Source organism: Ahaetulla prasina, chromosome 13, assembly GCF_028640845.1.
Source record: "Ahaetulla prasina isolate Xishuangbanna chromosome 13, ASM2864084v1, whole genome shotgun sequence".
NCBI lineage: Eukaryota > Metazoa > Chordata > Lepidosauria > Squamata > Colubridae > Ahaetulla > Ahaetulla prasina.
In genome coordinates this window covers 12107616-12131569 of record NC_080551.1, presented here as the reverse complement: position 1 = coordinate 12131569, position 23954 = coordinate 12107616, and the positions used below count along the sequence as shown (strand labels likewise).

General features: G+C 41.5%; 1 protein-coding gene across 1 annotated transcript in view; it reads right to left on the bottom strand.

The window, feature by feature from the left end:
- AGBL1 (AGBL carboxypeptidase 1) overlaps positions 1-23954 on the bottom strand; it is a 471358-nt gene that overhangs the window by 131134 nt on the left and 316270 nt on the right. The window contains exon 22 of the mRNA XM_058156548.1: positions 6111-6274. Within this exon, the coding sequence (XP_058012531.1) occupies positions 6111-6274 (164 nt within the window). The remainder of the gene's footprint in view (positions 1-6110; positions 6275-23954) is intronic.

Genomic DNA, 23954 nt, shown 5'->3' with positions numbered 1-23954 from the left:
AGGATTTGTGGCTGCTTCAGGTCCTAAGACACGGATAGGAAATCAGAGCTGCAACTGAGTTTGCCCTGCAGATACTCACAAACGAATGAATACAGCCTGCAGAACGGTGAAGGTCCTGACCTGTGCAACAGGTCAGGTAATCAGATGACTGAAAGAAGAGAGACCACAAAAATCCAAAAAGGGCATTAGAGTACAAAGAAGGACAAGAAAGCAAGATGGTTTCTATCTATTTTTCCCACTAGTGATAGTTTAATTCAGGGGTAGTCAACCTTTTTATACCTATCACCCACTTTTGTATCTCTGTTAATAGTAAAATTTTCTAACCGCCCACCGGTTCCACAGTAATGTGCCGTGTATCGGCGTCTGTGCATGCCTCTCACGCATCGTGGATTAGGTTTGGGGTGTGTGCCGGCTACCAGCTCTGCTTGTCTGTTACAGCTGGGTGGTGTGGGGGGAGATGCGTGAGCTATTCTGGGATGAGGCTCTTTTGTTTGAGGTTGCACTATAGCGCCATTTAGTTTCACTTCCGTAACATGAACTAAACTTATGCGTGGGTGATACAAGTAGTATATTTTCAGAAATTTAAATTGTCACGGGGAATTTTATGAAAACCTAATGAAATTTTTTTTAAATAATGCTATGATTTTTTTAAAAAAGTCAATTAAATTAAAAAAAAAGGAAAGTGCTTCAATATCGGACAAAACCCCTCCCTCCCACCATGAAAGCTGGAACGCTCACTAGTGGGCAGTAGGGACCAGGTTGAATACCACTGGTTTAATTCATGGTGTGCTGGAGGATAAGGAAAAGGTTGTGGGCAGTGAGTTTGTGCACGAACGAGAAGGGAAGAAGTGTGGTTGGGGCGATAAGCAAACTGTCAGAAGGCCTTCAAAACAGACCTTTGTGTTAAAAAAGATTGCTCAGGTCACAGGGAAGCAATCTACTTCTTACTTGAGATGAACCCTCAGATTTGAAGATTTTGGCAAGCTAGATCGAACATGGAAAAGATCTGAATTTGGGATGTGTTTTCCAACGTTCACATCAGTAACTTATTCATTCCAGGAGGTTCAACATCAAATCGAGCTGAGTTGGTTAGTAAGAAATGAAATGAAAACATTTCATCATGTTGATATTAGGCAGGGGAAATCAAGAGAACCCGAGGCTTACAAAGAGAACCGATGGCTAATTATATGGAAGAAATATTTGGACAAGGTTCATCCCAAGATGGCTTTACGGAGATCTGCCCTATCTCTGAATTAAGAGATGCCACTGTTAAATTAACTACACTTATTAGGATATCAGTGGGAATATTTCCATCTTGCAGATATGGCTATTTTGTACCATGGTGGAACTTCCGTACTAGTTAGTGCAAATTTTTGAACAGACAGCGTTAGATGACAGAAGGCAAGGAGTGAAATCCAGAAGGTTCTGATAGGTTCTGGAGAACCAGTAGCAGAAATTTTGAGCAGTTCGGAGAATCGGTAGCAGAAATTTTGAGTAGTTCGGAGAACCGGCAAATAATGCCTCTGGCTGGCCCCAGAGTGGGACGGGAATGGAGATTTTGCAATATCCTTCCCCTGGAGTGGGGTGGGAATGGAGATTTTGCAGTATCTTTCCCCCGCCCCGCCCATCAAGCCACGCCATGCCCATCAAGCCACACCCACAGAACAAGTAGTAAAAAAAAATTGGATTTCACCACTGTAGAAGGCACTGATCAGAATGTGTGCAATACACAGAGAGAGTTTTTAAAAAGAGGCAATACTGTTGTTAGTAAGAAAATGGGAGACACCAATTTAAATAATCCCAATCTTGTTGGCTAGAAAGTTATCTTGCAGGCTATAAAAGTAATCTAACATTAATCAGACTGAGAAAGGACAGATTTGGCCCACAGTCTGCCAGCTGCCAACTTTTTAAAAGACATTTTGCAAACCTTAATAATAAAAAGAAAAGCACTATGGAAACATTAACATACTGACTCAGTTCTGAAAGATATTTTCTCCAGTTGATCTATCCATTAACATAGAAGGAGGCAGGAGTTGCCAGAATTTCACAGAATTTCAACTAAGCACTATAACATAAGAAATATAGATGGGTAATAAGCAGCACGGACGGTGCAATTCTTTTCCAAGTGCAGACAGATTTAATTACAAATTTCTTCAGGAAACTTGGGTTCTGAAACTCTGAACCTCTTCTGTTAATCTGACACATGCTTTTATTTGTTGGCTTTCCAGTGGGTCTGAAGTTTGCCTTGCTTGCTCGAAGTTATTTTGCTCAAAGCCTTTAGCAGCTCCAAATTCTAAAGCTGGAATCCTGATTTATGTCTGATATGCACCCATCTAGCCAGATCCTAATGATTCCCTTTAATGACCCCAATCACTTGTCAAACTAGCTTCGGATTTGAAACTCACATAAATGCATCATTTCTACATTCATCTGTAGTAGTCACCATAAGTAAGCTAAAGAAATGCCTCTAGTTTCCTTCCTTCCTTCCTTCCTTCCTTCCTTCCTTCCTTCCTTCCATCCATCCATCCATCCATCCATCCTTCCACCTGCTAGAAACATTAAACACAATAAGCAAAACAGTAAATATGGTCTCCAGCATCAAGAACAGGTGGTGCTAATGACTGCTAAAGCATCCCTGAAGAGCAAAACTAAGAGCCCATCATAAATTATGGAACAGTTTTGATATGAAGAAGGAAGAGCCAATGCAGCCTTCCATCCTTTATAAGGTAAGTAAAATGAGGACCCAGATTGTTGGGGGGGCAATAAGTTGACTTTGTAAATATACAAATAGAATGAGACTTTTGCCTTACACACTGTAAGCCGCACTGAGTCTTCGGAGAAGGGCGGGATATAAATGTAAAAAAAAAACATGGGAGAAGAATTATTTCAACAACAACAACAGCAGAAAATAAAATCATTGAGTGAACTGGAATGCCTTGCAAATTGATAGCAATAGCACTTATATACCACTTCACACTGTTTTACAGCCTTCTCTAAGTGGTTTACAAAGTCAGCACATTTCCCCCCCAAAATCTGGGTTCTCATTTTACTGACCTCAGAAGACTGGAAGGCTGAGTCAACCTTGAGCTGGTCAGGATCGAACTGCTGGCAGTGGGCAGAGTTAGCCTGCAATACCACATTCTAACCCCTGTGCCACCATGCCTCTTGATGATTCTCCCCTCTTTGTGGACAATTTAAGATAACTGCTTATTTGTTAGTCACCATACTCCTGTTTGGACTTATAATACGGGCCTGTCATCTGTTCCTACTGGTCTATTGCAAACTAGTAACCTGGAGGTTTTTAATCTGGTAAAGACTTGAGTCTCTCAACCATGCTTGGACTGATGGGCAAAGGATATAGCAAGGAAGCGTTCACATGAGGCACACCTTTGTGGTTAGATTGCAATGATTGGGAATTACAATGAGAGCAATCACGCCCAGCAAGAAAATAGTCTCCATCAACAGGTCACAGCTGATTTGGCGATGCAACTCAGTTCTTACAAGAGCCTCCGACTTAAGGTTGCTTCTTGCTCTGATCAATTTGAATGACTGGTTCTGTTAAATACAGATGGTCATTCTTTCCTCTCAAGTAAAACAAGTTGAGTTTACTGGGAACAATGGACTGAGGTTCGCATACATTTTGGTCAGTGTCAGAAAACAGGGAATGAGATCAACAACCTTGCTTATTAGATTTTGCCAAGCCTCATTAGGAAAACAAGGTTTGGGTTTAGCCTTAAAGCTGTTGAATCGGCACATCATGAGATTTTAGATGAAATCTGGTTTCAGTTCTTTGTTATCATTTTGAAATTGCTAATCATGTTCTCTTATATACAATACAATACGGGCTGGTATTCACTTACCTTTGCAAATGTGAGTGCACCACCTCCGCGCATGCACAGAGCCTTCCATGCATGCACAGAGCATCAAAAATGGGACATGATGTCTTCCGGGTGGGTGGGAGGAGCCTCCTGCAGCCGCTGCTTACCAGTTCTCCCGAACCGGATAGAACCAGCTGAATACCTCCACTGAATACAATACAATACTTTATGGTACAGTACTAGTGGTGGATTGCTCCCAGTTCGGTCCAGTTTAATAGAACCGGTAGTAAAACTGGCGAGAGGCCCACCTGCCACAATGTCATCATGGGTGATCTGCACATGTGCAGAAGCGTGCACGGTCCTGTTGCGAACCGGTAGTAAAGCTAAGTAGAACCCACCTCTGTACGGTACAGTACAGTACAGAACGGTATAGTATGGTATGGTATAATATATAATTATATGTATTAAATATAATTCTCTTTTCCTATATCTTTCCCATTAATCATTAGATAAACATATTTGTCATTATATTAATACATTACTATGGTTATTTTTGTTGATTTTTTGTTTAAATGTATTTTTGCTGTTGCTTGTTGTAGTGGTTACGGTTGTTGTTTTTTCTGATACGCCACTCAGAGCTGGTTTGGAATGTAACAGCAAAGCAATTTTCATAATCAGATACAAACCTCCAATAACTTGCACAGCTGGATGGAAAATAGCTCAACAAAGCAGCCGAAAATGATATGGCTAATGATCACGGATGCTCATCTCAGGCTAAATACTAGCACACGCACCATAGATAAACCATGACCCCAAACACACAGAATTGCAGACAACCACCATCGAAACTACGTTTCTAAAACAAGTTGGAAAAAGGAAAACAAAACTCCAAATCAAACTGCTCAAGCAAAACTCCAGAAGAAAATAGGTTCCTGAACTCAAATGGGCGGCCAACATGTCTGGCTGTCCACTGTCCATTGTTAGAACACAGTAAGCTCCAGAAAGAGCTCAACTATAGCACAGGTGATATTAGTCACTTAGAATTTTTTGCAGCAGTAGAAACAGAATTTAAAACCACAGCATTTGTCACAGAGACCCATGGAATCATAAGGCAGACAATCCAGAAGATCAGAAGAAAACCATATCAGAAGCAATTCAGCGCAGAACATCCCCCCAAAATTCAAACCAGAACATTCCCCAAAAACCTAAAGAAGACCAAACCCTCACCATCCTCCCTGAAGGCAAAGGATGAACCAAAGTTGTCCTGGACAAAACTCAAAACCAGGGATGAAATCCAGCAGGTTCTGACAGGTTCTGGAGAACTGGTAGCGGAAATTTTGAGTAGTTCGGAGAACCAGCAAATACCACCTCTGGCTGGTCCCAGAGTGGGGTGGGAATGGAGATTTTGCAATATCCTTCCTCCAGGAGTGGGGTGGGAATGGGGATTTTGCAGTATCCTTCCCCCAGGAGTGGGGTGGGAATGGGGATTTTGCAGTATCCTTCCCCCCAGAAGTGGGGTGGGAATGGGGATTTTGCAGTATCCTTCCCCCGGGAGTGGGGTGGGAATGGGGATTTTGCAGTATCCTTCCTCTGGAGTGGGGTCGGAATATAGATTTTGCAATTTGGTAGATTTTATCATTCCCCTGCCACACCCACCAAGCCATGCACACAGAACCGGTAGTAAAAAAATAATAATTGGATTTCACCAATGCTCAAAACACAAAAAGCTGAAGAACTATTGGAGGGCATAGAAACCGACATCCTAGTAAACATCAAAGCAATACAGAAATGAGACAACCTGATCAAGAGAGTCCTTCACAACCCAATCAAGAAAGTCAAATCACAAAATGAGAACGATGGTGGATACAAAGCAGCGGACCTGTCCTCTCACGCTTCTACGGCTGGCCAAAAATACACAAACTGACATACATCTTCATTCAATTGTATTATTACTAGGGCATAGTAATAATACAACTGGATGAAAGTTCTGACATCTCAATGCTACTTTTGCATTTCCATCTTTATCTTTCTGTTTGCAGTAGATATCCCCTAGTAGCTAAAATGTAAACCCAGCCAACACCTTATAGTCTATGGAACTAGAAAGCTCCTTCTAGCAGCTGACATTAATTTCTACGTCAGATTACATAAGGCTGAGAAAACATCAACACACACACACACATACACACAAACCACAGACACATAGCATGCAAGAACAGTGCACAAAGGTCCGTTTTCTGCTACCTCGAAAGCCAACAGCTAATTTGGTTCCAGATAAGTTGTTACTGGCCTGACCTTTGTGACTGGAGATCAGCAATTTCCTCTTCCAGGTCCAATAGAGTCTTTGCCTGGGTCATCACTTTCTTGCTGCATGGCAGGGATTTAAGCTGAAGGACCAGAAGTCCAAGGCAGAATTTGGCACCCATCTCCTCCAGTTCCGAAGTTCCCATCTGAAGACCCTAGAAACAAACAAACAAACAAACAAACAAAAAAGGGGACGAAGGGAGAGAAAGTAACGTTAAAACCTAGTGGGAAATTCCATAATCGGAGGTAGTTTGGTTCATTTGTTTTACCTGCACGGCTCCCGAGAAAGCGAAAAAAAAAAAAGGCAAATGATTGTTCACAAATTTTTCCAAATGGATATGAAAGTGGATGAAAACAAAGAGCCTTTGCAGGCTGTGGGCGGGAAAACACGCAGGCAGTGCTTTTTGGATGCAAAGAGAGATGTTTTACAACATGCAAGCCAGTGATCCTTCAGATTCCTTCAGATTCAGCTAGCTTGGTCTCCTTAGCAGACCCCCTTCTTTACTTTCTTGCTGCAATGAACTAAGAGAAATGTTGCCCCAGGCAGACTCGAAGAAACATTGAAATGAATTCCCTCAATCGTGATTTCTTTTCTCCAAACACCAGCAGAAACTTAACGACACTAAATGCTCGTCTTTCGCTTGTGTACCTAGATCTGTGCCGGTTCCCTTCCTTTCTACATCTGAGTCCTCCTCTCATCCCAGCCTGTCCCTGAAAACGCTGGCACAATGCCCGGCTTCTCAACCCTTATTAAAATTATCCCTAAGTAAACTAAACTTTAGGTTGCGCTTCGATGCAACAGGGCTTCAATCAAAGTGCTTCTTTGAAAGAAGCCACCTCATCAAAGTAGTGACAGATGAGAACCAACTACCCAGCTTTCATCTAGATTAGTGGTTCTCAACCTTTATAGTGCTGCAATCCCTTTAATACAATTCCCCATGAGGTGGCGACCCCTTTAATACAATTCCCCACGATGTGGCGACCCCAACCATAAAATTATTTTCGTTTTGAATTTATCGCACCTGAAGCCGTATTGGCTAGCGATCTGAACTGCTTGAGATTGCCTTGAGGACGGAGGCATTAAAGCAGAGACTCCTCCCCTATTAAGTTTATCGCGCCTGAAGCCAGGTTAGGCTAGCGATTGGGACTGATTGCAGCTGGCTTGAGAGGGAGACATCAGAGCAAAGATTTCTCTCTTTTTTAATTCATCGCGCCTGAAGCCGAATTCGGCTAGCGATTTGAAGAGCCTGCAGCTGGCTTGTGGAGTCAACCATTGGAGAGCGATTCTTCAACCCGCAAGTATACTTCCCATATTTCCGATGGTCTTAGGCGACCCCTGGCAAATCGTCATTCGACCCCCAACGGGGTCGCAACCCACAGGTTGAGAACTGCTGATCTAGATACTAAAAGGGGCTTCTGCATATATGGAGAGAATGAGACTTCATCCTGCCAAATGGGAATAGACATTCACGTTAAGTTATCTCTGTGAATCAAAGGGTAGAAATAGTCTCTCTCTCTCTCTCTCTCTCTCTCTCTCTCTCTCTCTCTCTCTCTCTCTCTCTCTCTCTCTCTCTCTCTCTCTCTCTCTCTCTCTCTCGCAAGAGCATTGGCAATAATTCTGATTCGGCCAATCCCATAGAGTCGAGCAGAGTTGCCTCACACAGATTTACTAAATGAACAGTTAATCTTCTTTTGATATATTTATTTATCTGTCGAGTACGTATTAGATAATATACATAAGTATAAGAATGAACTGAATACATAAAATGAATACAATTAAAGGGAACATTAGGACAGGGACGGTAGGCACGCTGGTGCTCTTATGCATGCCCCTTACGGACCTCTTAGGAATGGGGTGAGGTCAACAGTAGACAGTCTTAGGTTAAAATTTTGGGGGTTTTGGGATGAAACCAAAGAGTCAGGTAGTGCATTCCAGGCATTGACCACTCTATTGCTGAAGTCGTATTTTCTGCAATTGAGTTTGGAGCAGTTCACTTTAAGTTTGTTATCTACTGCATGCTCCTGTATTGTTGTGGTTGAAGCTGAAGTAGTCGTTGACAGGTAGGACATTGTAGCAGATGACTATGTTTTTTGTTAATTTTATTTATTTGTTTGCATTCCTGCCTTTATTGTTTTTTTACAAATAACTCAAAGTAGCAAACACATGGAACACACCTCCCTCTTTCTGTTTTCCCCACAACAACAACAACAACAACACTGTGAGGTGGGTTGGGCTGACAGTGAGGGTGACTGGCCCGAAGTCCCCCAGCTGTATCTCATGGCTAAGATGAGACTCGAACTCATGGTCTCCTTTGTTCTACCCTAGTTCCTTAACCACTAGACCAAACTGGCTTCAGAAAGTAAATAAAAAATGCCTCAGCTCATGGTAATTGTATGTATTGTGCTTTCTTAACAGCATCACTAAAATGGCGTGCAATTGCCTTTTTCCAGTCTACGTTACAAAACTGAGTCTAATTCCACTACCAAGAACTAATCAGATATGGTGCTTAAAAAAACCACCTGCACCTGAACATCAGCAAGACCAAGGAGATGGTGTTAGACTTCTGGAGGAAGAGAGAGGAACCTGCCCCACTTTACATCGAGGGGGGCTGCGTAGAGAGAGTCTCCTCCTTTAAAATCCTGGGAGTCCATCTCAGCGAAGACCTCACCTGGAAAAACAACACAATCCAGGTGGCAAGACTCTGTTTCCTTAGGGTCTTGCATAAAAACAGGGTGGAACAACAACTGATGACCTCCTTTCTACTTTTCCACAGTAGAAAAGTGTCCTCACTTATTGCATCACTGTATGGCATGACGGCCTGACAGCCGTGGATAGAAAAAGGGTGGTGAGGACAGCACAAAACATTGTGGGCTGTCCCCTGATACCACTAGATGAGATCTCTAGGGCTCGCTGCCTTAGAAAAGTGAGAAAATTATCAGGGACGACGCTCACCCTGGTTACCACTTCTTTACCCTCCTACCATCGGGAAGGAGATATAGAAGCATAGCCAGCTGCACAAACAGGCTGAAGAACAGTTTTTATCCATGGACTGTCAGACTTCTGAAGGTGAAATAACATCATAACTACGTAGTATGATGGACTTGCAGGGCCAGCACAATATGTAACATGTCCACAATGTCATAGGGCTGGGTGTTTGTTAATATGATTTATTGGGTTAGGGATTTTCTGTTTCCACTGTGAGTTGTATTGGGTTTGGGGGGTGCACTGAGGGAGCTCCACCAATCTCATTGTACATATGTTGTGCGGTGACAACAAAGGTTATTATTATTATTACTAAACAGACCCATCTCAGCTTAGCTTCCAAATCCAGACAAACCTGGCTAGCTGCTGCTTAAGGATTTCCGTATTTCTGCCACCCCACCTAAATGTGGATAAGTGTGTTTTCCTGAGTATAAATTTTCTAAAGAGGCATAAACATTGGAGGAGCAGAGTTAAAAGCAGCACAGATTTATAGATTCCTCCCCAAAAAATCTGAGCCAGCTTCTGGGCTTGCTCTTTGCACTATCCACGATAGCTCCAATTAATATGCTGTCCAACAGCTTGCTGCCTGAATTAGTAAGGAAAGGAGACCGTCAATTTATTTATACCCAGCCGCAGGGCATCGCCACTGTGTGTTTGTAAAGCTATTATAATGTAGAGAGTATTCTGTGAGCATACATGTGCAGAGAAGCTGGTAACAAGGTAGATAATGCCAACTATTATCCCCAGAGAGAGCACCTGGAATAGTCTATTGCTCGGTGGACTTAATTTTCTTTCCCTCCTTTTGTCAATAAACATGTGGGCTTTAAAACCTGGTGCTTCTTATTATTATTTGTGTGGGGCTAATGCACCAGCAGCTTCCATCTGTGTAGCCTCTCCATTTACAAACAAGCCTTCATTGGCAATAGTTCGGCTAGCCAGGTTGATAACCAAAGGCCTATTCATGTCTTTCTCTGTGCTTCTATTTATCCTCTGAAGGAAAGCTCATCTAATAATGAGAAGGATTAGCTTCTGAAGACAATGAACCCAAATATTAGACCTTCCCAGATAATAATTTGTGCAGCTCTGCTTTCATGACTCTTGCTTAAGGTAAAAGTAAAGGTTCCCCTCACATATATGTGCTAGTCGTTCCAGACTCCTAGGGGGTGGTGCTCATCTCCGTTTCAAAGCCGAAGAGCCAGCACTGTATGAAGACATCTTCGTGGTCATGTGGCTGGCATGACTAAACACCAATGGCGCACGGAACGCTGTTCCCTTCCCACCAAAGGTGGTCCCTATTTTTCTACTTGCATTTTTTACAGGCTTTCGAACTGCTAGATTGGCAGAAGCTGGGACAAGTAACGGGAGCTTACCCTGTTATGTGGCACTAGGGATTCAAACCACTGAACTGCCAGGCTTTTGATCGACAAGCTCAGCGTCTTAATCACTGAGCCACTGCATCTCTTCCTTGCTTAAGGGATGGCTTTTCTTTCCCCTGCGTCTCCTTCCATAGTTTCTCCTGAATAGCTTCCAAGATATTCTCTTCTTTCACCCATCCTCTTTCACCCATCACCATCTAAGGAATACATTTATGCTATGAAATGCATGTCTATGGAGATTCTCAGTCATCCAGGTCATGGTTGTCCCAAAGATGCACCCAAAGGTGCTTTTTTTCAAGAGGCAACTGGACTTTCTTTGTTTTTTTCTTGAAGACGTTTCACTTCTCATCCAAGAAGAGCTCACAGAATCTGAAGAGCTGAAGAAGCTTCTTGGGTGAGAAGCGAAACGTCTTCAAAGAAAAACCAGAAAGTCCAGTTGCCTCTTGAAAAAAAGCACCTTTGGGACAACCAGGACCTGGATGACTGGGACTACAGAACACAGCCCTCAAATCAGAGGTGAAATCCAGCAGGTTCTGACAGGTTCTGGAGAACCGGTAGTGGAAACGTTGAGTAGTTCAGAGAACTGGCAAATGCCACCTCTGGCTGGCCCCAGAGTGGAGTGGGAATGGAGATTTTGCAATATCCTTCCCCCTGGAGTTGGGTGGGAATGGAGATTTTGCAGTATCCTTCCCCTGCCATACCCACCAAGCCATTCCCACCAAGCCACACCACACCCACCAAGCCACAGCCACAGAACTGGTAGTAAAAAAAAATTGGATTTCACCACTGCCTCAAATGTTTAATTGGCTTTTGGTTCAAGCTGTTTAGGATATTGCTTTGTATCCACTGCTTAGTCTTTTGTCTTTCTGTTCAAAATTCATCCTCAAAGTTCCTTGGGGCAAGGACACTGTATGGTGACATGCTGTTTGCACATTGGTGTTGCTAAATTCACAGAAGTAATATTCGTCTCCTTTTAACTTCCCTCTACTCCAACAAAGGGAGGGAATCCAAAAGAACAAACAGTCTGGTGATTTTGTTGAGTTAAAAACTAAAGTCCTGACTTGATTTGAAGTGAATTCAAGTGTGCAAAAAGTAAATCCTCCAGCTATTTTTTTTTTCTCTCTCTCTCTCCAGCTCTTATACCTGAGCTGTCAGGTTTACTAAAGCAACAGATGGGACTCTGAGCAGGTTAAACAAAGTGGAAGCAATTACAGTGGGGTGTTTCCCAGGGCTGTTACTTTGATTCCCCCCCCCTCAAATCATTATGATGTTCCTGCCCATAAAGTTGGTTTCCTTAAAAAAAAATATTCCCCACACATTCATAGAATGCTCAAAGGAATCATGAAGCCACAGAGTTTTTCTACGGTTGCTTCCTTATGCCTTGGAGATCAATTGGTACTTTTTTTTTTCTGATTGAGAAATTGCTGTGGCGAAGAAAATCAAATTCTGGGATGGCTCTTGGTGGTAACTTCTAGGAACTTCTAGAATCATCTAGCCATTGGTGAGGTAATATAAGCCTCTCATCACTACAGTTCTACTACCGTAGCACAGCAATAGCTGTATGTCTAAAGAAAACAGAAGGTTTTTTTTACATGTAATGGCCAGAATAGAACTTCATCTAACTTTTGAGTTTGGGAATAAAGATTAAAATAGAAATTGGGTTAAGACAGAACTACATCTGGAGACTGGATTTCTACATGAGGTGTGAAACTGTTCTCCACAGAACTATCTTCTTGCCTAAATATCTATGGAGATTCTCAATTATCCAGGTCATGGTTGTCCCAAAGATGCTTTTCCAAAAGGCAACTAGACTTTCTTGGGTTTTGTTTTTTTTCCTTGAAAATGTTTCACTTCTCATTCAGTTCAGTTCAGAACTGAAGAAGCTTCTTTGGATGAGAAGCAAAATGTTTTCAGGGAAAAACCCCAAGAAAGTTCAGTTGCCTTTTAGAAAGGCACTTCTGGCATATCTCCATGGCTGTTCTTTTAAGACATAAATCTATTTTTAATAAGAGACAGTATAGCGAAGTGGTTGAGTTGAGTTTGGAAAATCCCATGTTCATGTCTGTTTTCGGCTACAGAACCATTGATGACTTTGGATTAGTCTTAGATCCCTTAGATAGTTGATCTGTTCAAGATCCCTTTAAGAGAAAATTCCCCTATGACAGCTATTTTGAATTCTCACAGAAAGTATGGACCATAGATATGAATGTGTTGGCACTGACTATTCAGCACATCATGAGCAACTGACCACAAAGGAGCAGTAGATAAAAGAGTTAACAAATTTTGTTTCTATTCATTGGCTAAGTAATTGCTAATCTGGGAGTCACTTTTCTCCGCCTTTATTTCTAGGCACATTTTTTGGCTCTCTTTTTGGCAGGATATATTTAATCACGGGCTAAGTTTTGCCTATCCCTATATTGTATTTTTTGTAAGTAAATCTTTTTCTACTTGTTGCTATAAAGACTGCTTCACTAATTCTTACTCGGGTTAGATTTATGCTCTCATTCAGACACAAGAATGCCTCCACCTCCATCAGAATCATTATCACCACCACATCGCTGCAGCTTCACCAAGCTAAGTGCCTCCAAATGTCTTTGATGCTAAACCCATCAATTCTATCCTGCATATTCCCTGGTTTGAAATGGATCTCAAGTCAAAAAGCATTTAACAGGATCAAAGTTGACAACAGTCAATATAAACCAATTAGAGAAGATGATATAGTCAACCAATCACTTTCAGCTCTGTCATCTAACCATGAATTATGAACACGGCTCAATTTCTTAGGCTCACGCTTCACACCCAGCCATAAATTATGATTTATAAATTCAATGGCTGGATTCATATACTATGCTAAGTGATTGGATTAGTGCACTACAACCAGAGCCTATGTAAGTAGGATATACAGTAGAGTAGACTATATAAGTAAATACTCAAGTCGGTTACAAAACTTCCTTTAAAATTCAACAACATCTGGTGCATGTCTGATGAAGGCTGGTAACCTGTACTGGATGTCTTTGATCTTGCTATAAATGTTAGATATAAAGGACAAACGTCTCATCGTTATTCTGGTGAGAGAGCTTACTCTGTGATCCAAGGGCAATCTGACTGCTTTGGCTGATCTAGTTGGCTAAACAGATATCCCTGACCTCCTTCACTGGTTTATGTGCTTTTCTCCTAAAGGCTTGTTTGATAAACTGGGAGTCAAATCTAGACAAGCCATAACTGCAGATAGTCTTTGGAATTCGGAATGAAATCATTTCATCCTTTACTAAGGCTGAGTTGCACGACGTTGTACTTCAAAGGCAATAGCACTTAGCACCTAGCCTTATATACCGCTTCATAGTGTTTTACATAGCGATAGCACTTAGCACTTACACTTATATACTGCTTCATAGTGCTTTACATAGCAATAGCAATAGCGCTTAGCCTTATATATCACTTCGTAGAGCTTTACAGCCCCTCTCTACGCTGTTTACAGAGTCAGCCTACGGCCCCCAACAATCTGGGTCCTCATTTTACCCACCTCGGAAGGATGGAAGGCTGAGTCAACCTTGAGCCTGGTGAGATTCAATCTGCCAAATTGCAGGCAGCCAGTAGGCAGCAGAAGTAGCCTGCAGTACTGCATTCTAAGTAGCCTGCAGTACTGGTTATACAACAAGGTTGTATAAGGCAGGATTATGGGTTCTAAGTTGGCCTTATGAGATTTATTTGTCAGGTGCTGATCACGTGACAGGAGGTTTCCTACACCGATCCAGGCTCTTGAGATGTTTTAAAGGTAATTCATTAGAGAAAAGGAGAGATAATGCATTTTAGAGCGGAATTTTCATTCAGGCTTTGCCTATTTCTTTGGAATGCATTCCCCAGACCTGCTATTCATTCACAGGATAACACCCCAGAAGTATTTAGTTTTTCTCCCCTTAAAATTTCATTGAGCTGGAATAATGTGTTACTGGGTTTTAATGATGGAGTGGGATGGGTGCACTGAGGTCAGAATAAAAGGGTTTGTGGACTCCAGCTACTCATCTATGTGATACATCTTGGATGCTCTAATGATACTCAGGAGAGCTAATAATTGATTCTAGCCATTAGACGTGGGAGGGAGGAAAGAGCCGGAGGTAGAATGCTTGTTCCTCTGGCTGATGAATGGGGACAGAATCACTTTTCTTCTTCGGCAGTCCCAGGGCAGTTGGTAGCTAATTCTGGGTTGGTTAGGAAAAGAAAAGTAAGTTCCATCTCAGAAAAAGGTTAAAGCCCAGATGGACTTCATCTTCAGTACAAAGAGTACAAAATCCTGCCCTCTTTCATCCTTTGCTCGTCTTCCTAATGGCAGGATATCTTTCCTCATTTTTATTACAATCCTAAGGCAGCTAGATTCGGCATAGTTATTTGAATAGGACACGTAAAGGCGCACAAGGAGCTCCTTTGTTAGAATGGACAAATGAAACTAGAGGGCAATATTAAGGACAGGCACTCTGTGACGTGCGATCAGCCCTACCTCCTGCTTTCAGAAGCGATCAGATGCTCTTTGAGTCGAGCACAAGCCATGTTTCCCGCTGAGATTCGTACAGAAGTATCTGCAAAATCAAAAGGCAGCACATTTTCTCCCCTGCTGCTTCCGCACCACTTATTAAAATAACACTATTTTTAAAAGCAGGATATCACACGCATCCAAAATGCCTTTTGCATGTCGCTCCTTCTGTAGAAGGACCGATCCATTGGGGAAGGAGATGGAGTCAGAAGTGACGCACGCTGTATTTGAATGTCAAAGTCTTAAGCTATCGCCTGTATCCTCTGTGCTGAATCCCACAGAAGAAACGGCTGAAAAAACCGGAAAGGTTTTGCTGGCCTTTTCTTCAATTCATTTGATCACTCATCATTTCCCTCCTCCTTCTCCCCCCTCCCCCCCCACAAAAAAAAGGCATGGGATTATCCAGAAGGCCTTATGTTAGATACATATACTTGTTGGCACAAATTGGCTCAAAACGTTTAGGGAACGAGAAAGCAATTCTTACATTTAAAAATCCTTTAGTGATCTAAATTATATATCAAAATAAATCCAAGAAAGAAATTGCAAGGCTGCAGAAGGGATTTATAGGAAGTGTTTAATCCCGTCAAAAAAAAACAACAAAAAAAACCTCAGAGGTCTATAGAAACTGCAGTTGTGTCTATGTTCTCTCAATGCTTGGACAATATTCATACTTGGATGACCATCAGCCAGGTAAAGCTTAATTCTAATTAAGATCCAACTGGTGAGGATAAGCAGGATGATGTGTCTGGAAGAACAGAGCCAGATGGTCCCTTCTATGTCATTCTCAAGAATCTGATCAGAATATGTATTTGAGGCTTAACATAAAATTTAGTTTTTATGCAGACCAAAAAAAAAATTGATATTGCACAGTGGTGAAATCTGAACCGGTTTACTACCGGTTTACTACATGCGCATGCACAGTGTGTACCATGCACCAAATGCAAGATGCGTGCCCGCACAGTGCATGCCAAAAGGAGGCATGGGGTAAGTAGAACAGTGCGCAAGAGGAAGGTGTGATCAGCTGTGGTGCACGATCTTTTTTTTTTTACTTTTAAAGGCATTTTTACAACCTATTCGGCTGAATAGGTTGTAAAAAAATGCTTTTAAAAGTAAAAAAAAGACTCCGACAATCGAGCGGCTCAGCTGTGATCATCAGAGCCTCTTTTTTTTTTAACCTTTTAAAAGCATTTTTAAAAAGAAGCAGCAAGCGGGGAAGCGGGCGATTGGGCATTGGGTGGGCATGGGTGAGGGTGGGGGGGAGCAGGGATTTTTGCTACCGGTTCTCCGAACCACTCGCCGCCATGGCTACCAGATCAGGCGATCCGGTCCAAACCAGGAGCATTTCACCCCTGATATTGCATCAGGCTATTATCAAACTAAGGAATAGAAGGAAATTGTAACTCCTGCCTCAAAATGAGTTGCTTGTAGCCCTTTACTTAAGCTGGTGGGAGAAAAAAATTACCATAAAATATTTGAACATGCATTATTATTTGATCATGAATAATAATGCCCCAACCACTGTCTTTCATTTTTGGCTCCAGACTATAACTGCATTACTTAGATAAGCCAAGCACCTTGGGCCAGGGGTTGTATTCACTTACTTTCGCTACCAGTTCGCAAATGTGAGCTTGCGCATGTGCTGAGCATCAGAAACGGAATGTGATAAGGTCTGCGTGGGTGGGTGGAACCTGGATAGAACCGGCTGAATACCACCACTGCCTTGGATATGTTTTCTTTTTTCGGATGCCACCCGCCACCCATTACCCAGGATACCTGGATAAATGGGGATGGCTCCTTCCATGCATTTAGGGAAAATTTGGAATGATGGACGCATCCTTTAAATGTTTTGCTCATGCTTGCTTAACTTGGTGCCAAGCTAAGCACCAAGTCTGACACATTCCTAGAAAGCCTGAAGCCTCCTTCCTGCTGTGACAGATAGTATAAAAACCACTTGAGTTTTAACGAAGTCTGATAAGCTGCTGGAGAAACCGTAAGGATGCTTGCACAACATATGGGCAGAGAAGGGAAAAGAAAGGAAATGGGTTTCAATCAATTGTCAGGGTTTGTTTTGATACAAGTGCAATGTTGACATATATGCTTGGATAGAATAAGACCACATATCGCAGAGTGATGCATGACAAATTAAGAGCTTACTACAGACACCTCTAATGAAAACAAGAGAAGAAACAGTGTTTGCACTTCTCCTCATCTGATTTCTGGATTTCACCCCAAATAAAAAATGAAAGAAGAATCAATTCTCAGGGAAACACACTTTGCTAAAACAGCAAATATTAATGTCTCTGTGAAGGAAATCCCTACGGTGCATGATTAACAGGGCATTGCCTTCCGTTAGTCATAGTGATGATTTTCTGCATCATTAAAAAAAATACAAAAGCATTGCTTGTTTATTATTAAAGATTGGGAAAAAAATGTTTTTCCTCCTTGGTCCTTCCAAACGATGTCAGACACCTTGGATGCTTGACTTGAAGAGGAGGCCGTTTGATGCTCCATCTCAAGCAACAACCCAGCTGTGGATGACTCAAACAAGATTTTCAAAACCAAGAAGAAAGGAAGAACTGTACTTCCTTCCTTTCCATGTTTTGGAATACCAGAAACAACCAATTCATTGAGATACTGTATTTTTTGGAGTATAAGACGCACCGGAGTATAAGACACACCTTAGTTTTTGGGGAGGAAAATAGGAAAAAAGCTGATTGGCAGGTGGATCGGCCTCCCGGAATACCCCCGATCAGCTGTTCCCAGAGGTGAATTTTAGCAACAGGTTCCTTGGTTGTGAGTTCTGTGCCTTGCTTTTTTTTCCCTGCCTCTGAAACTTCTGAAACTCTGTTTCAGGAAAAACTTTTTTCTAGCTCTGAAAGCCTCCAAAACAGAGCTTCAGAAAAAAAGCCTCATAAGCTCTGTTTGGAGGCTTTTTTTCTGAAGCTCTGTTTGGGGCCTTATTTTCTGAAGCTTCATTTCTGATGCCTTTTTCAGTCTGTGAAGCCTCTGTTTGAGAAGCTGGGCAGGGCTACATTCAGAGTATAAGATGCACCCAGATTTTCACCCTCTTCTTGGAAGGAAAAAGGGGCGTCTTATACTCCGAAAAATACAATATATTAAGAAATAAGGCAGTAACATGCTGGGCACTTTGTTTAGATTGCACATCGGAAGACACACTGTTGAGCACAATTTCTTCTGAAGCACTATGCATTGGAGATTTTGAAAGCTTCTCTTGGTCATTGTCACAAAATAGCTACCGCATTGCAGCTTGCCCGTTTTCAAAATAGTAATGCAGTGGATGTCGCCAGTCACAACTTATTGTCAGGCTTCCGAAGGATGCCCTAATTAAATCATGAATCTCAAGCCAAGTTTCAAAAGAAATCCAGTTATTTATTAGGAACTTCCATGTCGGCATGTTCCCAAGTAGAGCCAGCTCTAACCCTACATGATTTATGCTCCAATTATGACCGTTTCCCCTCTCCACCCAGAGTGTATCATCAATCACATTCCCAATGGAGCAATTTTGAGGGTTGTAGAGGTCACTCCCCTCTGGCTGCTGTGGATAACCCTGGGATATAGCCTTGAGAGAGAGATGGAATGTGCATCTGTCTTTGGCTGCTGTGCTATTTCACCGGTTTCCCATCCCCCTTGGCCTATGGCAACTCGAGAGCAGGACATGGATCCTTTGCGAGTTGACACTTATCTTAATGCTACAGAGACAAACAGGTAACTGTACCTCATTTTATTGCTTTGGGAGTTATGGGGTCCTGTCTTCTGATATATGTCATCACAGAATAACAGAGTTGGAAGGGATCTTGCAAGTCTTCTGGTCCGACCCTCTGCTCAAGCAGGAAGCTCTATAATATTTCAGACAAATGGTTGTCCAATCTTTTATTAAAAGCCTCCTATGTTGGAGCACAACAATTTCTGGAGGCAAGTTGTTCCACTGATTAATTGTTCCACTGATGAATTAACTTTCAAGAAATTTCTCCTTAATTCTAGGTTGCTTCTCTCCTTGATTAGTTTTTCATCCATTGCTTCTTGTTCTGCCTTCAGGTGCTTTGGAGAATTTTGGCAGTCAATCAGTGCTGAATACATCTAGCCTTTTGAAATGGTAAAGATGGGTTGCCTTTCAGATCCTTCACACATCATGTCCATCATTTCTTTATGTTAAAACTTGCCCCCCCCCCAAAAAAAAATTGTGCCACAAAAAATTGAATGTTTCACAGGGCAAAAGGGTTGCTGCCAGTGTCCCAGGTATCAACCAAGTATCTTCTTAACATGTACGATGTTCCAAGTAGCACAGTTTTTTGCAGTTCCATTGGTGTTATTCCAGGAAGCTGCAATTTGTTGATGTATCTTATAAAATTCTTGGACATGGTACCAAGTGCCCAGATGACAATGGGTATCACTGTTACATGTTTCATCCATAGCCGTGTAGTTTCAATGGCCAGGTCACGATATTTCATAATTTTTTCCAGTTCTTTTTCTTCGACTCTGGCATCTCCTGGTACTGCGCTGTCAATAAATTGTACGTTTTGGTTTTCAATGGCTGTGATATCTGGTGTTCCAAGTGATGAACTATCTGTATTTGAAAGTCCTACAAGATCTTCACCTTCTCATTTTCTATAACTTTTTCCACTTTATGTTCCCATGATTTTTTGGATACAGGCAAGCTGTATTTTTTACATAATGACTGGTGGATTAATTTAGCAACTCAGTCGTGTCTAGCTTTGTAATCAGTTTGTGTGATTTTGCTGCATTCACATATTAAATGTGAAACAGTTTCTACGTTGTTGTTGCAAAGTCAGCAGTTTGGATTGTTGGTGGATTTTTGTATCTTTGCTTTCATGGCATTAGTTTGTAGTGCTTGTTCTTGAGCAGCGAGTATTATTATTATTATTATTATTATTATTATTATTATTATTATTATTATTATTATTATTATTATTATTATTATTAGAATAGAATAGAATAGAATAGAATAGAATAGAATAGAATAGAATAGAATAGAATTTTTTATTGGCCAAGTGTGATTGGACACACAAAGAATTTTTCTTAGTGCATATGCTCTCAGTGTGCATAAAAGAAAAGATACGTTCATCAAGGTACAACATTTACAACACAATTGATGGTCAATATATCAATATAAATCATAAGGATTGCCAGCAACAAGTTATAGTCATACAGTCATAAGTGGAAAGAGATTGGTGATGGGAACTATGAGAAGATTAATAGTAGTGCAGATTCAGTAAATAGTTTGACAGTGTTGATGGAATTATTTGTTTAGCAGAGTGATGGCCTTCGAGAAAAAACTGTTCTTGTGTCTAGTTGTTCTGGTGTGCAGTGCTCTATAGCGTTGTTTTGAGGGTAGGAGTTGAAACAGTTTATGTCCAGGATGAGAGGGGTCTGTAAATATTTTCACGGCCCTCTTCTTGATTCGTGCAGTATACAGGTCCTCAATGGAAGGCAGGTTGGTAGCAATTATTTTTTCTGCAGTTCTAATTATCCTCTGAAGTCTGTGTTTTTCTTGTTTGGTTGTCCGAACCAGACAATTATAGAGGTGCAAATGACAGACTCAATAATTCCTCTGTAGAATTGGATCAGCAGCTCCTTGGGCAGTTTGAGCTTACTGAGTTGGCGCAGAAAGAACATTCTTTGTTGTCCTTTTTTAATGATGTTTTTGATGTTAGCTGTCCATTTGAGATCTTGCGATATGATAGAACCCAGAAATTTGAAGGTTTCTACTGTTGATACTGTGTTGTCAAGTATTGTGAGAGGTGGAAGTATGGAAGGGTTTTTCCTAAAGTCTACCACCATTTCTACGGTTTTGAGTGTGTTCAGTTCCAGATTGTTTTGGTTGCACCACAAGGCTAGTCGTTTGACCTCTCGTCTATATGCGGATTCGTCATTGTCTCGAATGAGACCAATCACTGTTGTGTCTCGTCTGCGAACTTCAGTAGCTTAACTGTTGTTGTTGTTGTTGTATAAAATACAAAAAAGAAAAGAAAATAGGAAATTAAGGGAAGGGAAGGGAATGGGAAAAGGGGGTGTGAAATACAAGGGAGAAGAGAAAAAGAAAGAAAAGGGGGCACAGACTTCCAACTCTTCCTAGCACAGTACAAGATAAATACACTTCAACCTCAACTTTTTACTTTTACGTATTAATATATAACTAGCTGTTTCTATAACACCAAATCTTTCTGATCAACAAAACCATAATTTCTTTTTTTCTTCTTCACAAGCACACATTCCAGAAATGATATCCAAATAAGAACATGTTTTCCTCTTTAAATAAAGCATTCGATTTAACCATTCCTGCTTTATCTTCCTTGCTATGGAAATAGTATATATTTCTATTTGCACCTAGAATTCTTTGAAAGCAAAAGAGTCTTGATTCTGCTAGCATCCAGACCGCCAAAGCTTCAGAAGCTTTCTCTGAACAGCAGCCAGCTTTTAACCTGGCTCATCCTTGGTTCTCCCTCTATTGCTACCTGAGTTCTCCTGGGAAAGCTTCCAGTTTTAGACCAGAATTCTGTGAATTAGGGCAAGGACCAATACAGTCTGCTTTAAAACTTTCCATGCTGGTATCAGGGCTTGGTTCTTTGACCTCTGAAAGGCTGCCATCACCGGCTGCATCGTCTTCTGAAGATGACATGTCTTGTTAGGTCTTGACATCCTCTCAACATGCATTTGCCTACCTTTCTTGTCTTTACGCACACACATTGCTAGGCAGAAAGTTTGTCACCTCTAAAAAGACACACTCTATTGGGTCATTTCATGCAATAGCCAATGTGATGGAAATAACTTAGGAGGTGATGCATGAACATTTTAGAAGAAGTCCCAATGGGTGCACCTCAAGCATAGAAACTCTGTTAAGGTCATCTAGATTCATCAAGCCATAGGGGACTTTCCGAAGCCCCTCTTCTCTCCTGATTAGATTAGGAATTGGCATTGCCTCATTGCGTTTATTAATGCTGGGCCAGATGTTGGCGAGAAATCGATGATCTTCACAGGTTCTGCTTGTGAGACCCTTTCCTGTCACTCATAATGTGTACGATAGATATCTACCCTTCATCATAAAGATCTCCGGGATTGCATAGCTTGGTTAAAACTTTTTTTTTTCCAAGGCCATCCTTATCATTAGGCGAAACCATGCAGATGCTCCACTAGCTATTCTAGGGAGTTATAAAAGATCAGCCAAATGCTTTATATAATTTACTATTATTTTAGCTTTACTACCAGGGAGGAACGAAGTTGTTTGTGGCATTGCCTGCCCCAGGTGTCCAAACACTAGGCGCATTGATGTGGGGAGTGAAGTGGGGAGGCTATGCTTCACAGACTTCTAATTTCCATATTTCATATTTAACTGCCTGACTTCACACCAGAGCTCAGCAGTAAATCTCAGCTCTCCAGACACTTAACCCCTTTTTCAGGAATAATCTTGCTTGGCAGAAGATTCTCAGACAGGACTTGGCTACGTTAGACTCCTTATTTCAAAAGACATACCACTCAAGAGATGATTTGCTCTTTGTATCGCAAACAAGCCCAAGCTTTTGTAAAACTCTGGGCTCCAGAATGTTTCTCCCACCTTTCTAAATGAACGGATAACTTGGCAATCTCCTTGGCAGACTGGAGTGTTTTAGATCTGTTTATGCCACATTCTCTCTAGCCCAAGAAATGCTGTTTGCTTGCCAAAGCTCAGCCCTTACACTGACTATATTGCCAGCAATACAGACTGCACAACAGTATCACTCTCGCGATACGAGCCATCCCGCAAATATATGTATATTTTTATCCATTCTGTTTGCATCTATTTTGCAAAAAGAAAAAAAAAATCAGAACAGGATCTTCATCTCTTTGGGTTGAGTCTTCTAAAGCAGGGGTCTCCAACCTTAGTAACTTTAAGGCTTGTGGACTTCAAGTCCCAAAGTTCGTCAGCCAGCTTTGCTGGCTGAGGAACTCTGGGAGTTGAAGTCCACAAACCTTAAAGTTACTAAGGTTGGAGACCCCTGTTCTAAAGCAGAAATACTTAGGCCAAGGACCAAGGATTCGGGTTAGGGAGCTGCATTACAGGTGTGGGCGGGTGCGGGGGAGAGGACTTTGGTTGGGAGGAGTTCTAGAACTTTTAATTGTGGAAACTCTGGAAATTGGTTACACCTGTTTTAAGAGTTGCATCACTCCTGTGATTCCCACCTCAAAGATGGCAGGAAACTGCGCTGTCGCTTTTGAGCAATGATAATTATTTATTTATTTGTATCCTGCTTTATTATCTTTATTTTACAGCAGTGAATATATCCAGATACCTCTTCCTCCTCCTATTTTCCTATCCATGTGAGGTAAGTTGGACTGAGAGAGAATGAGTAGCCCAAAGTCATCCTTTCACGCTAAGGGGGAACTAGAACTCACAGTCTCCTGGTGATTGGCCCAAAGTCACCAGTCAGCTTTTATGCCTAAGGCGGGACTAGAACTCACAGTATCCTGGTGATTGGCCCCAAAGTCAGCTTTTATGCCTAAATCCTGGTGCTTTAACTACTAGTCCAAACTGGCTCTCAAAGAATTTTCCAAGTAATGCAAAAGAAAAACAACAACAGTGCAAACCCATCCATGTTATGATTTCTTCCGCAACAATAATAAAATCTTCTATTTCACATTTCAGTAACTATTGATACATTTTAGCAATAACACATTCATCATTTGTACACAATTCCATTTCAAATTCAGTCTTACAATGTTCGAACCTAAAAATTAGTTTATCTACTTTAAATCTTTCTAACAAGGGGGATGTTTGGTGTTCTCTGAGCTTGGTAGTTTTCTTACAGACATTTCATTACCCAACTAGGTAACGTCATCAGCACTGATGTTACCGAATTCAGGTAATGAAATATCTGCAAGAAAGCCAACACGCTCAGAGAGCACCAAGGACCCCTCATTTCATCCCTGAGTTA